The 22,617-nt window shown below is 45.5% G+C and overlaps 1 protein-coding gene across 4 annotated transcripts; it reads right to left on the bottom strand.

Moving 5' to 3' along the window:
• Positions 1–411: 411 nt before the first annotated feature.
• On the bottom strand, positions 412–20,454 carry AMMECR1L (AMMECR1 like). 4 transcript variants are annotated; one of them, XM_006061561.3, is made up of 9 exons: positions 20,144–20,454; positions 18,526–18,635; positions 10,486–10,930; positions 8,141–8,251; positions 7,723–7,837; positions 6,998–7,088; positions 5,612–5,708; positions 4,690–4,743; positions 412–3,993 (listed from the first exon to the last, which is right to left on the bottom strand). In XM_006061561.3, the coding sequence occupies exons 3-8, from the start codon at positions 10,890–10,892 to the stop codon at positions 4,716–4,718; spliced, it is 849 nt and encodes a 282-aa protein (XP_006061623.1). In that variant the 5' UTR covers positions 10,893–10,930; positions 18,526–18,635; positions 20,144–20,454; the 3' UTR covers positions 412–3,993; positions 4,690–4,715. The 4 variants fall into 4 exon arrangements, with proteins under 4 accessions (XP_006061623.1, XP_006061622.1, XP_044788191.1 ...); XM_006061560.3 differs by lacking the exon at positions 4,690–4,743 and having other exon boundaries at positions 20,144–20,445; XM_044932256.1 differs by lacking the exons at positions 4,690–4,743; positions 20,144–20,454 and adding an exon at positions 18,833–19,844.
• Positions 20,455–22,617: the final 2,163 nt, after the last annotated feature.

Raw genomic sequence — 22,617 nt, 5'->3', positions numbered from 1 at the left:
AAACACACCTTATCCTTTCTGGGCCATCCAAAACTAAGAAATATTTTCCTTTAGGTCAGACCACACAATGTCCCAGGGTCACTGTTGGGTTAGTTAACCTCATGAATTATCTTAAATTTGAGCATTTCCCCACGACCCCCTTTCAGGTTGTAGCTTTCTGGGCAAGGTCAGCGTCATTGGAAAATCTAAGAACTATGAATCTTAGTTCAGAAAATTTGGCTCTTAAGAAACCAGTGGTACTGCTAACAACCACACAAAAAAATATAAAAATGAAAGGTTATTGGGGATCAACACCATACAAAAACATGCAGGCTGAATAAATATGATCAGGTTGGCTATCTCTAAATAATGACTATTCAAAAATTACTATTACTATCTACTATTCAAAAAAAAAAAGACAAGACAAAGAACAATTTTTACCCATTATGATTTATTCTCTACAATACTTTGTTAACGAGTTCAATGATTTGCACTCAGAAGTTATATAGCCAAGAGGCAACCAAGTGTAATACAAAGAATTGGTCTAAAGTCTTTGCACTGAAGGCCATACAAAGTCTCTTGCTTCAGGGAAATAAGAATGAAAATAAACAAAAAGAACAAATAGCTCCCTAGGTTCCAGGATCTCAATAGAAAATAACATCAACAGTTAGTGAAATTGTAGGTGTTAACATACCATGGAAAACAGATCTTGTGCAAATATTAACACCCAGGACTTCTGTATAGATGATTTTTATTATAAACAATAAAATATATGTAATGTCTGAACTACAAACCTTTCGTGTTGAAATGGTCTCTAACATGAGTTGCTTTAATATTATGAAGCGAAAAAGTTTAAGAATCTCACAGTGGAAACAATCCAACACTGATAAACTCTAGTGATCAAAGACATTCTCTTTTAATGAAGAACAAGGACAATTCAAAATTACAGAATGTCCTAGCTGTGGGTATTATGAGACAAGCCAACTTTCCAGACCGAAAGGCACTCACAGCTAGGGATGAAACAAACTCCGAACCAAACCAGCCACAGTGGGCTGGTCCCTTAAAAACAGTGGTTACTGTTCAGCTTGAGCAGTCCAAGGACAAAGGAAACACTGAGCAGAAAACATTCCCTTCTCTTTAAACCTACCACTCACACCACATATACTGGCCACCCTCATCACTGCTTTGGTCAAGCAACATGGAAGGCAGGTCAGTTCCAGTTCGGAGTTGTCATTTCCCTACGCAAAGCTGCCATATGGATGATCCAGACTTAGTATTTTTCCTGAGAGCCACCTGCCACACATCTTCATAAGGTGACCATGACCATTTATTTCCAGACCACTTCCTGACTAGGCTCCATTCAGGACAGACACTGAGTGCCATTCCTCACAGGGCCAAACAGTTTTCCTTGGTCGACTCCTGAGTCCTCTTACTAAAGTCAGAGGAACCCGAGCATCTCCATGGCTGGACTCGGATGGGAGCATAAGGGAATGTGCAGGGAGTAAGGCTTCTTCACTCCAAAAACCACTGAGCCCACTTCAGTGTGGTTCTGGGCTTAAGCCCAATTCTTGTGCACTGATTTTTTTCCCCCATTTCCTGGGGTTTTAAATTTCTGTTTTTTTCTTAAATGGCAGGTTTCCTACCCCACCCTCAATAAAATTAAAAAAAAAAAAAAATACTATACACTGGGAAAGACAAATAGGGCAACATTTCTACAAGAAAAAATAGGCTTGAAAGAGCATGGCACTGTAAATGCTTGCATGACCAGTCTCACTGAGCGTGCTCAGGGGTGAAAGTTTAGCACCATTTTTTTTGCTTTTTTTAAACTTTAGAAATTAAACACAACTTTTAACATAGAAGACTTGAACAGTAATGAGTGTAGCCCTATGTATCAATACTGTTGTACAAATTGGAGATGGGTGGTTTAGTCCAGAGCTGACCACCCTGACATCAATCCATGGCACCTGTAAGTAACTGTCGTCACATTTGTTTGTAACAAGACGTTTATTATTCTCAGCAGCAGGAAATCATGAAACAACTCCTTCATCTTCAGAAGCCTGTTTTCATTAACACTGTGAGGGAAAGGTGGCAGGATGTGGGAGTGTGCCCAGCAGCGAGCTGGTGCTGGAGCCTGGCCCGCACACCTGGACATCAGCCCACACTTCCCTTGCACATTCCACATCCTTAACAGCAGCAGAGGATGGTGCCAAGCACACTGCTCACCCTAACCCCTCTCTTCAAGAAACAGGACTCCTATGCCTAGAAAAGCATGTATCATTCCTCAGACTGTCCCTGCTCCCCCCGCCCCCCGCTCCTGGCAGAAGAAAACCCAAAAGATCTTTTGCTTGAATATTTGCCCATTTCGGAAAGCCACACCACTACCACATAAACATTAAAAATAAATTAAATCAAAACATTGTGTTCACTGGGTTGACACCCAATCCACTTTAGAGTTCTCTAAGCATATTGTTGGAAACCAGTGTATCACCTGGAGGGTCTTTTCTTCCAACTGGCCACCTCTCCCTGTGAATCACTTCAGCAGTGCCTCTGTGACAACATTGTCAAAGCATCTTCCAAATTCCCAACTTCTATGAACTTTGCCACCATATGAGTGAAGAATAGGCAAGAGGAAGGAGAAACCTGCTGACAGCTATTTGGAATCAGCAAGAATGGGAAAGGGAAATATGCCACATGAAAGTATGAATGACCTAAAACAAAATAAGCTATTTGGAACTCTGCCACAGTGGGGTGAAGTTTTCCTAGCGTGTTAGGCAAGATAAAGATTCACCTTGTTTAATTACACAGCTTTGTTCTAAAGTCCCCATAAAGGACTGAAACATTAACAGTTTTCCCACTTCTACAGGCAAACTAGAAAAAGGAACTCCTCTGCTTACAGGTCTCTCAGGATGTTTGCCTGAAAAGAAAAACAGCTTGGAGACCCTGGATTCTCTCCTATGACGACGTATCCTTCTAAAACCCAACCCAAGTGCTTGTTGGAACGTCTCTGAGAACCTAGATCCAGCTATAGGCACTGCTACCAGTAGAGGAGTGAGGTAGCCAGGTGGTGAGGAGAGGCCTCTCCCTTGACACTGCGTGCAGTGATGCCATCAGGGCCTCCCGCAGGCATCCCAGTCCATCCTCAGCAGGCCAGACCACAGAGCTCGGTCCAGTACCAGAAGACTCGATGCAGGACGAGTGCCAGAAAATCCAACTGAGAGTGGGATGAGAATTAGAACCTTCGAGGCTAACTGAGCAATGAGATCTGCAACGCCATCCAAAGGGCTTCTGATCTTGAGGTGGGTCTCTGTCCAGGAGCCACGGAGGACTCATGGTGCCCATGTTTGCCCCTAACATGGCGTCCGCTTATGAAGCATGGAGGTTGTGATCAACTCTCGGTACGCAATAAACTGCAAGTTTAAAAAAAGGAATTTAAAACAACCTAAAAATGTTTCTTGTTGGTCTCCGTTGCCCAGACTGCCAGGGGAATACACCTACTTGATCTGGGGAGGCTGCAGGTGTGTGTGGGGTAAGCCTTCATGGACCATCAATTCCAGCTTCCACTGTGTGTCAGACACACAGGCAGCAAATCAGCAGCGGCACCTGCATGCCAAAGTCTTCTGAGCCCACACGGAATTCTCACTAGGCATGGAGGAGCCCCAGTCCAACGGAACCCCGTATTGAGGAAAGGCTGAGATAAGGCTTGGGCCCTCAAGTTCTGTTTCATTCAATATAAGCCCCCCCTCCCACCTCAGTCAGCTGGAGGCAGACTCGGCAACGGAAGCTAGCATCATAAAATGGTGCAGTAATAGAAGTAACTGGACCAGGAAGAGGAGGCATCTGCTCCAATGATGTCATAGCCATTGGTGGCCACGGGGGGGTGTGACTGGTCATGCAGCCGTGTGTCAGGAGTAATGATTGTAGAGGGGCGGGGCATGAAGAGTGCCATTCTGGAAACAATGCTGTCGAGAAGCTATATACTCTGCATAACTGATTGTCACCTTCTCACTTCGGTACCTGTGTAAGGAAACAGGAAAGGGTGTTAGGAACCCCCAATACTTCATTTTAAAATCACGCAGCAGAGTAAACCAAAAGCTTATTCCACATTTTCAAAGAATAAAATGGAAGACCAAGAGCAATCTTACTTACAGAAAATGAAAGACAGCACAAGAAAACAGTGTTGTTATTACAAATGAACAAGATGAAAAAGCACAGTCACAGTCCACCCCTGAGAATGTTTTCTGCACATCCCACCTTTAAACACTTCATATGCTTATCATTAGGCTGCTCTTAAGCAATCTGCTACTAGGGTCTGGATGAAGAATTTCAAGGTCAAATTATATGGGTGGCAGACGGGAAGATGGCTGCACCAATGCCCAGTGTAAAATGCATTATCTATTTCAGGTTAAAATGTGATAAATTTGACAGAAATGCAACTTCAACTTGCAGAAAAGCAACAAACAAGTTATTTATAACTAAAAGGGGCACAGATACCTAATTCTGGGTCAAATTCTGATGAAGCAGGTTAAAAGATCCTGGGTCTCACTTCCCAGATGAATGTGCCATATCATATATCACAGGGTCATCAGAACAGAATTCATAGCACTTTGGCCTTGCTCTAAAAAGAGCCATGAGTCAGGATGCGAAGCATGGGGTGTTACAAACCTATGGAGCCTACTACAGACCACAGGAGCTGGGTGTGACAATCCTTACCCAGAGCCATCTCTTTCCCTCTGTAATCACTCCTCCACTGCAAGGTGATTATTCCTGAATTTTGACAGGGAAATGGCTGTTCAAATAAATTATAATAATAATGATAATAATAATGCTTTGTATTTGAAGATTTTTCTTTTTTGGAATCCAAAGCATTTCAAAAACATGGGGTTATCTTCCAAATAGACCTGTGAGGTTACTACATGATTATTCAGCATTTTACAGATGAAGAGGCCAACAGAGGCCCACACAAACCCACAGAAGCTACACCTCTCAGGATTTCCAATTTCAATAGGGATGGGAAGAGAACCGACACCTACTGACCACCTACAATACTGCCTGGCCCCAGACTAAAATTTCTGCACACATTACCTTACCACACTCTAGAACAACCCCAAGGCAGGCTTTTTTTTTTCTGCTCAGAGAGGCCCAAGTCACACAGCTGGAAGTGGTGGAGCTGGGATTTAGGGTCCAGTTCATGCAGATTTTACTACAGACCCCGCCATAGATGTATTTGCTCCTAACAGGCAGAGGCGTTTCCTTGTTACTAGTCCATCAACACGCCACCTGACTGCATGTGGTGACTTCGGCTGATCCAGGACTTCTGTTATTAAGAGCCTTTTCCCCTGCTTTCAGCCTTCCCACTCAGCCTCCCAACAAGTGGGTCTGGTAAAGACACCCACGATTGTTCAGCAGCTACTCTGCCCCCACTATGCCATCAGCTGAGCTGTGGAGACGCCCAGGATGCTGGGGAGTCTCTGCCTTCTCTGCCACTGCTTCCTCAGAGCTTCAACCTCACGTATACTTCTTTGGTTTGGAGACATTAGCAGGGAACATTTTTCTCTTCCCCTGTCTATCAAAAGTATCTTCCATCCAACCCCAACTAAGTTAAAATGACAAGGAAAATGAGACAGTGGTTTACCTGGTGAGTTTGATGGTTTTTCTGAATTCACTGGTAATTGGAGCCTTAAAGCCACCTTTCCTGAGCAAGGAATCTATCGTCTGGATCTGATCCCAGTCTGAGGAGAAGACGGGCACACGGAGGTCAGTGGGCACTGACACCAAACCAGGCAGGCAGTGCCCTAACACAGTGACAGGAGGGCAGCAGCCGGACCCGCTGGGGGCAGGGCAGGCTGGGCGTGGCCCCCACATCCCAGAGTCCTGTCTGCTTCACTGGCAGTCCAAGGAGAGCCCGAGACGTGCGAGGATGCCCAGCACACACCATCAGTGGCCTTCCCCTTCTTCTGAGTCTTTCCTGTCAGGTATGATCCCAGGACAACTATCTAGGAGCAAATATGGTCCCAACTTAGTTGGCCTAGTGCCGTAACCAGGGCTGCTCTGGGAGAAAGCAGAATTCTATTCTGCAGCTTGCATTCCTTCACGTGGCCTTGCTGCATTTTGATGATTTCCAGGAGTCGTTTTCTACTAGAGACTCGACAGCAGGACAGAAGCTACTCCCTTGGGAAGGATGGGAAAGTTGTTGCACATCTACTGCTGTGTTGTTCTAGAAATGTTTTCTCCAGATACAACCAAATATATCAAATTGAAAACCAAACAGAACTCCATAAATCACTGCAGTAGGTGCCTTGATTTTAATTTTCCCAATCAGTTTCCAAATAGAAAAAGTGTTTAATTATTTACCTAAATCATTATCACATCTCACTATTAGGAAATGTTCCTGGTCCATCTCCTTGGACAGAAATGCCAGATTTATGACCTCAAAGAGGTGGCTAAAAGGCTTCCTCTTTTTTAAGCCATATCCCCACTGCTTTCCATGACAGGAACCAACAAGGCAATACCTCTCCACATAATCAGTTCATTGATATACTGAACTCAGTATTTTCCTCTGTTTCAGTTTCATACCTAACTACTAGATATTATTTTTTAAAAAAAGACTAGTTCCAAGAAAGAAAGAAAATTGGGTTGTACACTGCAGAATGCATAAGCACCATTTTAAGGTATTCTTCTAAATACTCTTAAAGAGAAAACCTGTCCAACCCACTTCCTACCTTTAGTGTCCCACTGAAGGAACAACTGGGTTCTTTTTTTCTACAATTACCACTGCAGTTTTGGGGCCAAGAAATACTACTACTCATTGAAAGTAAGTGAAACAGATGACCTGACAAGTATTTACCCCTTTTCCTTCCCAGCTCTTCTGGGGAGCTTCTTATTCTGTAAGAATTTGACAGATACGGAGAGAAAGCCAGCCACTCACACGCAGTCCGCTGCACCGACAGGCAGCACGGCCCACTGCCCGCCCTCTGCCTGACAACACTACGGAGGTTATCACTCCATTTGTCGAACTCACCTTGCTCCTTCGCAACCTCAGGTAAGTAAGTGGCTGTACGTTTGACGCCTTTTTCATTGATGAATTCAATTCGAATCCCATGGACCCCAACCTACAAAAACACACAACCAATAAGTGCCGTTTACTTACTCTAATGGAACTTCAATTATCCTCATGTAAATTGGCACTGTCCCCTGACCAGCTTGACCCAGGGCTGAGAAAAGGGGAGCCTCATGCTTTTCATGACTGACTCTCTCTCAGGCATAGAAGCCGAAGAAACTGCTGCTTCAGGGAAAGGGAGACTATGTGGAGCCACCTCGCTGAGACTATGGAGGCTACATAAATCAATTCTCTCAATAACGCATCCAATAATCATGAATGCTCCACCTTTAATATTCAAGAACAGGGTACAGGATTTGATCAGGGTTCCTGACTTTTCACATGTGGCTCGTAATAACAACATTTATTCAAGGGCTTACCAAGAAGAATCAAGAATGTTCTCCTTTATCCCATTATTTATTAGACATGGGAAAAGGACGTGGGAGAGAGTAGACTGGTAAGAAAGGGATTTCTTTCTGCTTCTAATATCGAAGTATCTTTTCTGTCACCCAGGTTGCCTACAACTGCCTCTGACCTCAGCTCTCACATGCTTATACCCTTGCTCAATGAAGGAGATACATTACCATGTACTAACCCGAACCCAAATGCAACGAGAGATGCAGAGTTCCAAATGCGGCTGTTCTCACCTCCCAGTCCAGGTAATCACTGGCATCCTCAAAGTTAGTAAGGAGGGAGACAGAGCAGAAAAGTTTAGGCAGCTCCTCTCGGGTCAGGGGGGGAAATCGGCTGTCCTTAAGTGCACTGGAGGGGACAGAAAACATGAGTGAGGCTGCTCCGGAATTGGGAGCCAACATCATGAACCTGAAAGTTTATGGCTCTTGAGCTCTGCAGAAAACATTCACTACCCATCAGCACGAACATGCTAAAAACAACATGATGCTACTAACTGTCTACACTTGAACTGCTAAGTGACTCACCAGATTAAAGCCCCCACAGCTCCTGACTATCAAAAAGGAAACACTCAAGCTTCACCACTCAGAAGAAACAGGCAGTTATTTTCAAATTTTGCAAATAATCTACCCATCTCATGTGTGGTGTCATTACCTGGTTAGCGTGTATTCCCTGAGTCCTGAATGAAGATTCATGGCTGAGAAGGTCCCAATGCAGCCACGAAGCCGCTTGTCCCGCCCTGTCTTCCATGTCACAAAGAGTGGACTGAAAGAGCAAGCACGCAGCAATCAGAGAAGAAAACCTTGGCTTTATCCCTGTCCGCCTGTTCTTCCCCAACACAACTGTTCTTTGATGTGGGCTGTCTGGAAGGCTGCGGCCTCCGGGCACCGTGCGGCCCTGAGGTGGAGACGGAGAGGAAGTGGCCACGAGGCTCAGGGAGAGGGGCTCCTGCAGCCCCTGCTCTCAGCTCCGCTCCACTCCACATGGACACACTGTTCCTTCCTCCTCTGCTCAGGACTCTTTCTGCTAGTTCTCCACATCCTCCTCCTCCTGTTTACCCTCTTTCTCTGTGTCTGTGTCTCCCAGTTCCATCCTTCCTGAAGACATACTGGCCTGCACACCTTCTCCCCTCAACCCCATACTGCACCCATCATTATTTCTGTCTCTTCTGTTTATAAATTCCAGAAAAAAAAAGTCTCCCCGACAAAGTTTATTCTGTGGACTTCCCTGGTGGTTAAGAACACGCCAGGCAACGCAGGGGTTACGGGTTCGATCCCACTGCAGCAAGCCTGCCTGCCACAACTACTGCACCAGAGCAGCACAACTCGAGTCTGCTCACCGCACAAAATATCCTGGACGATGCAATGACGGTCCCATGTGCCTCAACCAAGACCCAACGCAGCCAAGTAAATCAATTTTTTTTAAAAAAGTCTTATTCTGGGATTTTCCTAGTGTTCCAGTGGCTAAGAATCTGCATTCCAATGCAGTAAACATGAGTTTGATCCCTAGTTGGGGAACTAAGATCCCACGTGCTGAGGGACAATTAAACCTTGAGCGTCACAATGAGAGAGAATCCCACGGGCCGCAACTAAGATCCAATGCAGTCAAAAATAAATAATTCTTTTTTTTTTTTAAAGCTTATTTTCAGCAGAAGTTACCACTTTCTAGGCTAAAGTCATGTTCCATTAGGCTACATCAAATAGACAATAATAGATATTTAGACACAGGTTACGGGGCTGCCTCCTCTTCCCAAAATTCTTCCATGTTCCTATGCCTTTACGTCTTAAGATTCTTGAGTTAACACTGCTAAAAAGCAACTTACATCTTTAAAGTTACCTTTGATCATTATTACAAGGCAAGATCTCCCACCTACCCATCTTTTCCTTTCAGTAAAACACCTGAACAGCACCAGCCAAAGTTAATGTTCCAAAACCTCCTCAAAAACCCTTCCAATTCCACTGTCCCCACAGCCTACAAACTGTGGTCACCACCTACTCTTCAAAGTCTTGTGTCCCTCTCCTGCAAGGGACACACCTAATCCCACTCAGATCAAGGCTCAGACTCTCCATCTACTTAGTTAGGACTTTTCTGTCCACAGATGTCACATGGGAATACTTCCCTAAAAAGCAAGCACATTTTCTCATTTCCTTTCCCCTGACACAATCACAGACTAACTTCCCCTCTACTTCTGCCCAGACACTGTGAGGCACACCCGGTTTAGCTTTTGTGTGTGATCTGTCAACTCAAGTCTCCTGAGAGCAAGGACTATTTCTTCATGCCTGTCTATTCCCCATGCAGCCCTCAGTATGGCACTAACAGTTCTTAGTGAGTCCTCTAAAAGCACCTCCTAAAAAAATTAAAAAGCAGCACTGCTCTTTAAATGCACCTCAAAGCTGCCTCCAGTTCTGAGAAAGCAAGCCTTAGCATGCCTTTCTTCACTTGACTTCACCCTTTACATACACATATTCCTTATTTAAGTCACTAACACCTCACGGGAACTTGGGAGAGTCTGGAACTAAAAACATCAAAACAAATTCTGACATTCTTGGTGGGGTGCTGGCAGCCCCACGGGACTGACAGTAAGTGATGAGACTCTTGAATGAGCTCCTCGTCTCCAGCCTGGCCCTCAGACACTGGTAGTTCACTCGGATTTCAGCAATGCCTGGGTCTGCAATGGTGTGGTGGTTGACTTCTCCACATGAGGGTCTGAATGACCTACCCACTGCCATATGAAACCAAAAGACAAGCAAAATCAAAACTCTCTTGATTCCCAGAATGTAACTTTAACGACAAGCCAACAACTCCTTCAAACGTAGCCTAGTATCCACTTTTGATATTCTGGATATTGTCAGGATATTTTTCATCATTCTTTTCCCATTAACCTTTGCCCAAACCATGTTAAAGCTTTTTATAAGTAGAAGACCGTTGCAAGAAAATGACCCCAGAAAGAGGGTGCCATGCCTTTCTCACCGTCCCCAGCGCGTGACTGCTTTACTCACTAGGGGTCATTGGTGAACCTAGGAAGTCGTGGCTGCGGGAAGCCATAGAGGTGACAGTAGAGGACATCAAAGCAGTAGCAGCACATCTCTGCGGTCACCACCAGATTCTTGGTGGTGTTGGCAGTTCCATTGGGCCGGGGGAGAGGGCTCAGCGCTCCCGATGCGGGATTCATTCGTGTGATGGGAGAGTTTCCAGGTCCCAGAGTTAAGTCCGACACATTCTCCCGACCACTGCTGCTATCCACATGCTGGTGGTTTTGAAGAGGTCCTGAACTAGAGCCGGGGACAGTTGTGGACTGGTTCCCGTGACTGTGCGTTCCACTTCCAGATAACTTAGGCTTCTTGACCCCACAACAACCTGCTGCCAGCTTGGGCTCAAGTGGAGGAACACAACGTCTTTTTCCCATCCTGATTCAGTGCTTGAGGTCTGGAATGCTGCAGAACCCTAATCCAAAAGAGAACACCCAAGCATTAATTCAAATGGTTAGTTAGAAGAACACAAAAATCAGAGAAAGGGTCTACATGGAAGGGGTAGGAGTCATCGAGTTCTTTCTCACACAGGTCACACTGCTCACAAAGGGTGTCAGACCAGTGGGCTGCAAGAGCCTGCATTCCAGACCAGGGACGCCCAACCGTTACCTGAGGGGAAGCTATTTTTCACTTTCCATAAAGGTTATGACCATCATGGATGGAGGCAGGCCAAAGACAGCTCCCTCTTGCCCAGGTCTCCTCGGGCAGAAAGAAGGTAGAGTGGCAGCCGGTCTGCAGGCGAATGGGGACACTTGGAGACTGACTGAAAGACTGCACCTGACCTGACAGGCTCTTCATCAGGACGCTTTCTCTGCATTTTTACAGGCTCCAAATTGAACCACTCTGTTTCTAAAGAACCCCAGAGGAACTTTCATGTTTTTCCTTGTTAACCACATCCTTTCCGCATTTTCCTCATCACTAACCTCAACTTAGCTATGTGACTTTAGCTCCAGACCTCTGCGAGGATGAAGAGCAGCCGCTGCTCTGGCGAGAGCACGCTAACACAAGGCGCCCGCCCGCCTTCCGTCCTCACAGCGATCCTGCGGTCTTATTTTCTTTGGTTCACCTCTGAACGTACTCCAATTTCTACACTTCTATACTTTCAAGACCCGATTCAAAAAAAGCTACAACCAATCAGAAACCTTTATTCACACAAATGACCCAAGCTTCAGTCCTTCTGTGAGGCGGCCATTTCTGCCCTGTCACAGCACGGCAGAGAAGCAAGGCCATCAGTCTGACAAAACGTGGCATCAGATGGGCCAGGAAACCAGAGTTCCAGCTGATACAGGGGAGGAAGGAATCTTTTTCCATTAAATTCTTTTTCTTAAGAAGCCCAAGGTAAAGATATATAGCTGTAACATGACCAAGATTCTTTCTGTTATCTATTTCAATAATTGAGACTCATGAAAATAGATCCTAGTTATTTCAATGTTGATAATACCAAAGTTAAAATCCTGCTAACTTGAGAAAAATGTATTGTTTTTTTCACAAATCACTACATGTTGGTTTTTTTTTTTAAGGGCCTCACTGGTGGCTAAGACGGTAAAGCATCTGCCTGTAGTGCGGGAGACCCGGGTTTGATCCCTGGGTTGGGAAGATCCCCTAGAGAAGGAAATGGTAACCCACTCCATGGGGTCCAAAATTCCATGGACGGAGGAGCCTGGTAGGCTACAGTCCATGGAGTCGCAAAGAGTCGGACACGACTGAGCAACTTCACTTTCACTTTTCACTTAGTTTTAGCCTCCTACTCAAAATATACAATTTTCATCTAAAATTTTCTCTTTAATTTGAACACGCAGCACACAATTGCCCTTTTAGGCACTACTCTACTGTATTGTATAGTATTTTGGTTGTAATGTGTACAATCTTTTAAATAAAATTAGGTAAGTGCATACTCGTTTCCAATGCCATTATTTCCACAAACACAACTTGTCACTTTAGATTGAATGAGACACAAAAATTTTACAAATAGTGCTTTTGTTTCTGATATATCCTGATCCCTAACAAAATACACATTTTTGTATTAGCACAATTCTTTGGAAGAAAGTTGTCTCTAGCAGAGGAGTAATAGTTTGCACATTTCGATGTCTAGCTTGCAACAGGCTTCTTTTTGAGAAAGCCTCATGCATGTGATACACTAAAACCTCCAATGATTCTAAGTGTGGATATCACTGTCTTGTTCAGACTGTTAAGAGAGGGAGCAGGAGGTCCTGGTTAAAAATGCTGCCTCCAGACTCAAATGGCCTGGGTTCAAATGTGATTCTTCCAGGATTAACCTCTCTATGCCTCAGTTTCTGCAAACTGGGAACTGCTTCATGGGGCTGTTAGAGAATTGAGTTTAATCTACATGAAGTGCTTCCATACAGTTTCTAGCATAAAGTTAGCTGCTCTTATCATCTGGGCTCTCATCTGACTGCTCCCCCCACAGGGGGAGACTCCGGGAAGGCTAGGACTTTGCTGCACAATCAAGGCTTAGAGCACCGAACAGATGCTCTTTAAATAGGATTTCACTTAATCCTCAGAACCACCCAGCAAGGATGATATTACCATCATTTTACAAAGGAGAAAACTTAGGTTTAATAAGAAAGACACTCTGCCACTAAGTGGCACTAGGTGCCATTAACTGCCACTGAGTGGCAGAGTCAGGATTTGGACCACAATCTACCTGTCAGACTACAAGGCTTGGGTCTTCCCACCATGCCACAAACAAGAACGAAGCCTGCCAATAATATCCACTGGATTCAGTCCCTTTGCTAAGGGCGTGATTTAAAAGAAAAAAAATCAAGGGTATACTGAAAACTAAAAGAATAGCTTGCAAAATTTTGCCCATAAAAATGGAGCCGAGGGAAGCTGACTTCCCTGGTGGACCAGTGGTTAAGAATCCACCTTCCAATTCAGAGGATATGGGTTTGACCCATAGTCGGGGAACTAAGATTCCCACATGCCTCAGAGCAACTGAGCTTGTGCACTGCACTAGTGAGCCTGCAGGCTCTAGAGCCCGTGCTCTATGACAGAAGGCCCCCACACCACAACCAGAGAGTCCCCTCAAGACACAACAAAGACAGTGCAGCCAACATAATTTAAAAAAAAAAAAGGAGGAGCAGGGGGAAAAAAAACAAAACCTAAGCCCAAAGCTCTGCCATCACCGTGACAATGACCAGTACCCCTGCCATAGTCACTTGAGTCCACAAGGAATGTCACTGGCCTCCGAGCCTTTACTTGACTGTCCTCCTCGGCGTAACTGTAGGCAGAAGGTTTAGGGCATGTGTTCAACGAAGCAGAGGGACCTTCTCTCGAGAGCTAGAGCTTTAACAGCACCAATAGGGCCCTGAGGCTCTGCCTCTAGAGTCCCAACTTTCAAAGAAGCAAAGAGAAGGGATGAAATAACAGTAAGTTAAAAAAAGAAATCCTTCCTCATTCTCCTTACACCATAGGCTGCTTGAAAGAAGAGAGAAATGTCATGAGATAGTAGTAACTCAGGTGTTCCTCCCAAGGTGCCATCAGCTCTCTGATGGGTGAAACACCCCGTAACACAGCAGTGGGTTTTCAAACCACGCCAAGGCAGGTGAGGTCAAGCTCAGGAAGATTCTGCCTATACCAGTGGTCCCCAATCTTTCTGGCCCAGGGACTGGTTTCAGGGCGATTCAAGCACATTTATTGTGCACTTTATTTTTGATCTAATGCCACCGCTGATCTGACAGGAGGTACTGGTCTGAGGCCTGTAGCTGGAGACCCCTGGCCTACCCATAATCACAACCACTGCTCTGTAGCGGGGCATACCAAGAGATTACATTTAGCAATTCACCCACACCATCCCCAACTGTGATTTGTAATCAACAGAGCCAACCCAAACCTTGTGGATCCTCAGGACCAAGTTTTCTCTGGAGGCCACTAAACAAACAATTCAATCAATATTCTCAATTAGTGACTAAAGGCAGAGTTAGAGACTTTCTGCATCAAAAGTATATTAGAAGGCATTTCTTTAAAATTTATTCCATAAAACTTAAATCTATAGAAAACTTCAAACATAAAGTAAAAGAGTATAATGAACCCAATACTCAGCTTTAATAATTTTCAACAAAGGGCCAAACTTATTTCATCCACAGCCTACTTACTCCATCTCCCTCACCCTACTGAATTATTTAAGGTTTGTTTTTTAAATGGGCCAAAATTTTACGTGTATGTCAGCGTAAAGCAAATATTAACTGAACAGTACAGACCGTGAAGGTGCTGGTAGTGAGTACTTTTGTTTACACAGCAACCACTGCCTATCCACTCCATCAGGTTTCCCTCTCAGTGAGACTCTCCTAACCCAACTCCAACGAAGTGGGCTGCTGCTACCGCTAAGCCGCTCCAGTCGTGTCCGACCCTGCACGACCCCAGAAACGGCAGCCCGCCAGGCTCCCTCGTCCCTGGGATTCTCCAGGCAAGAACACTGGAGTGGGTTGCCATTTCCTTCTCCAATGCAAGAAAGTGAAAAGTGAAAGTGAAGTCGCTCAGTCGTGTCCGACCCTCAGCGACCCCATGGACTGCAGCCTTCCAGGCTCCTCCGTCCATGGGACTTTCCAGGCAAGAGTACTGGAGTGGGGTGCCACTGCCTTCCTCACCACAACTAAGTGTCCCAGACCTGGCTCCCAGGACTGCCCCACAGTGACAAAAGACATTGATTCTCCAACAGCTCTGTTTTTGAGGGCACAGTGTAAGATCCCTCAGAATAATTTCAGTGCAATAGACTAACCTGCTGTGACCGACTAAAAATACCCCTAAGGACATACATATTCTACCTCTCTTAAAAACTATGCCTTTGTTCTCACCCTTCCCCAAAACGTCATAAAAACTACCAGCAACAGTCATGGGAGTAACCGAATGGCTACTGTCAAGTTGGTTCATCTCAAGTAATTGGAATCAGGTAAAAATCCTTGCTTTATAAACACATATACCACAGAGACCCTTCTGGAGCCTTCACCTGGCTAACTTCAAGCTAACCTCAGGGCCATTTTAAGTGCCTATAATAGTGATGTCATTTTCCTACACTCCATCTACTTTAGAACAAACAATGAGAACAAGCTAGTTAAAACTGGATTTCTACCAGATGGAGACAATATCCATACTTCCACAAAGAGCTGGAGGAAGTAACAGGAGTCACTGTTTTACCTCGTAAGGCCTCCTAACCTACCTAGCAAGTGTCCAGTGAAGTTGTTCTCAGTGTTGAAAGTCATCATGCCCTTTATCTGACACACAGTGCTCAAGGGATCCTGACCCTCATGAGGGTCCACAACAAAGGCACCTTTGCGGCCTGAGGGGAAGGTGAGTACAAAGCCGTCTGAATTCCAGCCAGTGCTGAACTCACCAGTACCTTTAGTTGCAGAAGCTGGGCTGCATTTCCGTTTTTTTTCCCCACAACACTTAACCCAGCGTCCTGCATATGGTACACACACCAACAATCTTATTTACAGATCTCCCAGCAACTTCATTTAAGTTAGCCTTTCTAATAAAACGAGTATTTATGGAACAGCCTGATCTTTACTCTGTTCCACCACGAGGGGCTGACTGTTGAGTGTGTCAGAAGCTGAAGGTGACTGAAATACAAGTATCTATTCTTATCAACAATGTCAATTCTACTCAGCCCAAACCAAGGCGTGGTTTAATTCAAGCAAAATGGATAGCTAATGTGGACCATTCATTCTAAAAATCAGGTCAAATATCCCCTACACTAACTTCATGCTAAAAATCAGGTCAAACAACCCCTACACTAACTTCGTGGTTGGGTTTATGCTGGTAGCTGTTCTCTGCCAAATCACAGCAGTTGGTCAGTCCTAGGCTTGGCCTCAGGGGCTGCTTACCTGTAGGTTGCTCAAGGCTTTCCTTCCAAACGACGTGCTTAGTTTCTAAACTGCATGTGACAAGAACTTTCCTACTTTTTTTAAATGATGGAGCACTTTAAAAGCATTATTTGTCGGGAGGGTAATTTACAATTTCAGAAGTTAATGGAAATGATGTGTCATAAATTGCTGATATTTATAAACAAGATGTGGAGACCAGTGCTGAGGGGAGGGTGTGAGGGCATCCTGACAGACACGGCTGGCTGGGTAGGAGGGCCTTCTTCCCTCACTGGGGGTCCCTTCCAAGGCTCCAAAGTACACTGAAAACAACAAGCTGATGCCTTCCCAGAGCAGCTCCCATCCTTAGAGGACAGAGTCCAGGCTTTGGGGTCACCATCTAGGCTCAAATCCCAAATCTGATTTAGCAGGTACAGGCTATGCAGACTCAGGCAAGCTGTCCGTCTCTGTGGATGTAGGCTCCTGCTACCACAGAGGGTTTATCTGTGAGCATTCACTGAGTAAGACATGAAAAACATCTAGCTGATCTTTGCATAGAACTACTATTTATTAAAGCGTCTACTATTACTATTAATATGGGGTTATTATTCTAATGACCTTGATGCTTTTCCTCTTTGGAGACCCATACTTCTAATAAGTCATCCATTGATCTTTTCATTGTGAGATGCCAGGAAGTATAAGGAATATTGGGCTTACAGCTGTGCAGTTCTATTCTACAAATGTCCTCTTTTAAGTTTGAAGGCATATAACAAAAAGAAACTAAATTTGCTAAATACACTACTATTACAGAAATCTTGATATATAGAGTGCTAACAGAACTACTGAGTCAAAATAGTTAGATTTCCAATAACCAATAATAATTTTCTAGATAAAAATATCTAGAAAGGCTGGAGGTAGGAAAAAAAAATAGGTTTACCTTTGGAAGACAAGTTTCAAAATAGCTATTCAGGGGCATGACCTTTAACAACAACAACAACAAAAAAACAGACTTGGGAGGTAGGAAAAAGGCAAAAAGAAAAAGAGGGGGGTGGTTCTCTGCATTTTCTTCTGTTATTACTAGTGTCCAGATGTCTATTCAAACCAAATTTATACAGAAGGGAACAGACTGCTGTTTCCTTTGTGACACAGAAGTGAACTGAAATTCAATTTAATAATTATTTGAGTAGTGAAATGGCACGTAAGCTATATTCTGGCCTACTTAAGGAACTATTCCAAGAAATAGTCAGATGAAAGACCCACAAAACATTCTGGACATTATTTCAAATAATCATCTCTGTATTTCTGAAAGCCAATCATACACACATACATATCTGAAACATTTGCTGTGTAAAAATTTTCCCTGAGAAAAACAGATCTGCCTATACAACTGCTTTTTAAATTTACAGATTTAGAAAAACACACAATACTATACACCTTCGTGTGAACTTAGCTTAAGGAAAAACATGAATATAAGAAATCAAATGTTTTGTTTTCTTTTTAGATCCCCTCCCTTAACTATGTGAGCTATGGCAGGATGCCAGATCTTTCTGGGCCTCAGTTCTTTCATTTGTAAAATAAAAATATTTGTCCCCTGCCTTGCTCACAGATAGATTGTGAGGCTCCAATAAGATATGAAGCATTCTGAAAAACTTTTTTCCAAGTGTTTGCATACCATCAGAGGAGACCCAGCAGTAATAAAAAATTTCCCAGAACTCTGTTTACATGTAAAATTTTAGTTATTTTTAAGAAAACAGTATCACCCTAGCAGATTTAGGGCAAAATGTTCCAAAATTCTCTGAAAATTATAACCATATGGAAGACATCTGATCACTGACCTTGATAGAAACTGTATTAACCTCTGAGTTAAGATCTTTGTCTTTAAAGAGTAGTTTGGGAAGGGACGGGAGGCGAACCTTTATGCAACCCAAGGGTAAGTGTAATGCTACAAAACCATCTAAGTTACTCTAACAGGGTTATGGAAAATAAACTTGTTTTTTACCAATTAAAATTATTTTAAAAGCGAGCAAGTGGAAGTGGAAGGATTCATCAAGTTTAGGACACTCATGTAAGTAGATAATCAGAAATGAACAAAGTAAACATATATTCTAGTCCAAGCACAGGCCTAAAACCAACAAGACAAAAAATAAAAGCAACACAATTCCATTCTAAGTATGTCCAAGGTAATACTCACTGAAAGCAGAAAGTTTGTATTGTCAGGGGAACAGCTATAACAGAGGAGGGGAGCTATTTTGTCTCTGAAATGAATTTTCTTCCTTCTGATTCCATTCCTTCTTCCTGTACCTAAGATGGAAATGCAGGTGCAGTGAGTGAACGAAACCAAGGCAGTGAGGAGGTAAGAGATGGTTTTTGAAAGGACTACAACAGAGTAATTTCTAGGAAGGAAAAAAAAAAAAAGCTAAGGAACAGGTTTTCCTTAAGTCAAAACATTTCAAAATCTAAATATAAGGTGGCAAGGGCAGCCCCCTGCAGTAAATCACCTGGTTCCTGAGGTCAACACCAAGAACGGAGGACAAGGAAGATTAAAGGTTTTATTGAACCTGAACATGAAACACACATTAAAACTTCCTCCACCACTAATTTAGATCAGAAGTTGCTCTCAGGCCAAGATACACCATCTCAAGGTTTTCTACTGGTTTCAGACTACAAACAAGACTCCCAAATTCTCTGCAAACATGGTGCTGAAGGATTACTGGACCGCATGTCAGGGTCCTGAGGACAGGCCATCTTGTTATCCCAGATGGAGATGATAACTGTGGGTAACAGTCAGTCATCATTACTCTTAGGCTGGCATAAATCTTTTCACAATCTCACCAACTCTCCCCACCCCCTAGTAGTAGATATGAGTTATTCCCAAAGATGTAAACAGGAGACTCCAGGCCCCACCCACTCTATCCAAGGAGAGGGCAGTGAAAGAGGATAGGCCCAGAGGGATAAGGGTGAGAGAGTGTGGCAAAGTGAGGAGTTCAGCTCAGGACAGGGAACGGAGGAGGGCAAGTAATGAAGGGCAAAATCCACAGCCTGGGAAGGAGGGAGGAATAAAACCCACAGAATATCAGGTGGAAATAGGGACTTTGGGTGTATAAGGAAAGAGAGAATGAAAGTGGGGTTTAAAAAAAAAAAAAGATTAATGAAAGGCGAGAGCGTGCGTGTTAAAGAGTTTAGCAAAGAAAGGGCGAGATACAGAGGGTAGAGGAGAGACCAGAGCGGGGAGGGGCCAAGCGGGTAGAGAGAAAGGTAAAAGGTAAGAAAAAGGTGATGGAAGGAAAGCGCGGGGCGCTAGGAGGAGTCGGGAGACGACCCAGCGACGGGTAGGGCAGCTGAGGCCGAGCCGCGGGGGTGGAATCCAGACGCCAAGCGGGGGAGGGGGCGGCGGGACGGGGGGCAAGGGCCGCCAGGCGGCGCCGGAGACCACCAAACTTTACACGACCCGAGACTGTTTCCAGGAGGGAGTGGAGAAAAGAGTGGGAGCCTCGCCTGGCCTCGCCCGGCCTCTCCTCGCGGCCCGGGGCAGGGGCGTCCGCCCACCCCCTCCCCAGCGCGTCTCCCGCCCCGCCCGCCCCCCGGTGGGCACACGCGGCCCGCAGGCCCAGCCTGCCGCCACCCTCCCCGGCCGCTCGGGAGCCCCTCCCCACGCTGCCCCGGGACCCTCGCCCCGAACCCGGGGGGCCCGCTCCCCGGCCCCTCCAGTCGCCGCGGAGTGAGGAGGCCCGGAGGGCACGGCGGCAGAGCGAGAGAGGGCGGCCCGGCGGGGCGGGGGAAGAGGGCGCGGCGCGGACCGAGTTTCCCACCTTTTCTCCTGGCCCAGACGTAGCCGGGGCAGACGGGACCTCTCGCGCTCTGCCTCCTCCTCCTGCTTCATGGAGCCATGCGCCTGGGTGGGGGCTCCCGAGAGAAGCGGGCCGCGGGCGGGCCGGACGCGCGGCGCGGACGGGGCGGGGCCAAGAAGGCCGGCAGGGGGCGGGCGGAGGAGGAAGCTGCGGGGCGGCGGTGGCGGCAGGGAAGAACTGCTAGAGGTATTCCCCGGGCAGCTGGAGGACTGAGCCGAGTCGGGACCCGAGTCTTCCGGTATCCCAGCAGCCACCGGAGGCAGTGAGGTAATGGAGGAAGAATGTAGGGAGTCCTCCAGTGGACCACACGCCCTCTAGCGAGGCGCCAAAACCATAGAGATTAGGGGGCCGCCGGAGCACCGCCCCGCTACTGTCACGTGGCCTGACTCTGCGTACTTTATTGGCTGGCTCCGACTCTACGGGGTTGAATTTAGGAGACTGCTTCCTATTCTTGTGGCCGAATCTCAGGCAGTTGGAAAAAAGAGGGGAGGACAGTAAGGCGCGAGAGGAGGTTTGCACGCTGGTTCCCCCCAGGTCGTTGAGCGGGCCGAGGGGTGCGCTGGGCTGTCAGGCTGGCCAGCGCAGAGCACGCCGGGTCCCCTTGGCTTCTGCGAGCGAGTGCGGAGCGCGCCGGGAGTTGTAGTGCGGCCGGCTGGGCGGCATTGTCCGCCGCGACAAGGCCTAAGTGCCAGCTGGGTATGCCAGCCTGGGTGCCCGGGTGCCGCGGCCTCGCAGCTCCGCCCTCTCCCGCGTTAGAACCCAAGCGTCCTGGCGCGCGTCGCTTTCCCCGACCGAGCCTCAGCCTTAGAAAGCAGCCAGGAAGGGGCAGCTCAGACCAGCTTTAAATGAAGCCGACCCCCTGGCTCTGGCCAGATCCGCGGGAGAGATGTTCCAGGCTCTGGGCCAGTCTCCTCATGGATGAGAAAGGGCAAACCAGACCCGGGTGGTGCCAACAGCCCATCTCTGTCTTGACCCCCTGCGTCCCAGTCTGGAGACCACTCAGGTGGAATAGCCCACAGTACAGGCTTAATTCAGTAGGTCGACTAAGCACCTTCCTCAGTACTGGCAGGGCAGGGGCCTCAAAAAGAGCACTACAAAAACCTTTTTTTTAAAATTAGGAGTAAATAGTTGTAATTTCAAATATTTGCTATTTCATATGATGACTTAGCACTCATTTTAATTACAGATGGAGTTGCACAAAAAGTCTTATTTCTGCCTTGCTCCCTCACCTTAACCAAATAGTTTAGGCTCTGCAGCAAAAGCATGCTCTGTTTTAAAGCATTTCCAGTCTTGCTAAAAACACACAGTCAAGCCCACAGTTTTGTTTATGCACAAAGGAATCCTAACGTGTTTGTCCTCAAGGAGCAAAGACAAGTATCTAGTAAAAAATGCAAATCATATCTTAACAGTGAAGCTTTCCAGCAAAAACCTTCTGCTCTGGAATGCATAATGTACTAAAGCGTAATAAGATCTACTACTACAGACTTTTAGCTTAATTACCTGTACGCAACAAAAACCGAGGAAACAGAGTGATTGGTGCCTCTCAGACCTGGAACTCTCAGAAAACCTGGCAAAGCGCAGCAGTGGGAAGAAGAGACGATGATGCCTTGCAGAACAGGAGGTCGATTTTTTTTTTAAGCCATCTATAGCAGTCTTCATAATTCCTGTCAGTTTTGACACACTTATCTGTCATTGAGGCCCACGTTGGCCAGTTTCTAACCTCTTGTCAGACTGAAAAACTCCAAATTAAATAATCCCATGGTCTAGAGCCAAAATCAGGAGGCAGCAAGCCAGAGGTCATTTGTTTGTTGGTTTCTGAAGAAGACCAGATATTGACTTTAAATAATCGCAATAAGTTTCACATAGTGAAGGTCTTTCCAGCTGAAAGTTTTAAAACAAGGCATCTGGAAAAGGGCCTCAGTCTATTGCTCCTGGGGTGGTTCTATATTGTCACTAAGTAATCCACAGATAAGGAAGTTATTGCGCCCTGGTTATCAAGCTGCCAGGAGGTAAATGATGGAACCAGGTTGGGTCTGAAACACTCTCAAATTAAAAAAAAAAAAAAAAAAAAAAAAAAACCTTGCCTTGAGCTGTGAAAAGGCATTTTACTGAGAAGTAGGACCCATATACTATTTCTGTTGTTTACTGAGGCCAAAAGGCAAAGGGTTAGGACTTTTTAAAAAGTCACTTTGGGGTCACCTCACATCAGCAAGCAACAGTCTGAACTGCTGCAAAAAATAAACAGTGAAATTAGGATTAGGAACAAGGAAGAAATGAGAGCAATTTATGCTGTAAATGTGGAAGGGCCTGTGTCTTAACTGTCCCATCTCTTGCACATAATTCAGAAACCTGGTACACAGTAGGCATACAATAATTATTTGTAGCCTGAATGATTAAGTGAAGAAGAAAGCCAGAAAGCTGTGGGAAGGTAATAT

This window comes from Bubalus bubalis, chromosome 2 (assembly GCF_019923935.1).
Source record: "Bubalus bubalis isolate 160015118507 breed Murrah chromosome 2, NDDB_SH_1, whole genome shotgun sequence".
Lineage (NCBI taxonomy): Eukaryota > Metazoa > Chordata > Mammalia > Artiodactyla > Bovidae > Bubalus > Bubalus bubalis.
This window is presented reverse-complemented; position numbering and strand designations above follow the sequence as displayed.

Bases quoted from the DNA above. Each gene is read 5' to 3' on its own strand.
- AMMECR1L (XM_025272971.2), bottom strand. From the start codon at position 10,892: ATGGGAAAAAGACGTTGTGTTCCTCCACTTGAGCCCAAGCTGGCAGCA. The intron at 5,709-6,997 runs GTGAGTTCGACA...TCTTCTCCTCAG, and splicing joins TGAGGTTGCGAAGGAGCAAG to ACTGGGATCAGATCCAGACG. The intron at 3,994-5,611 runs GTAAACCACTGT...TTCCTTACACAG, and splicing joins AAAACCATCAAACTCACCAG to GTACCGAAGTGAGAAGGTGA.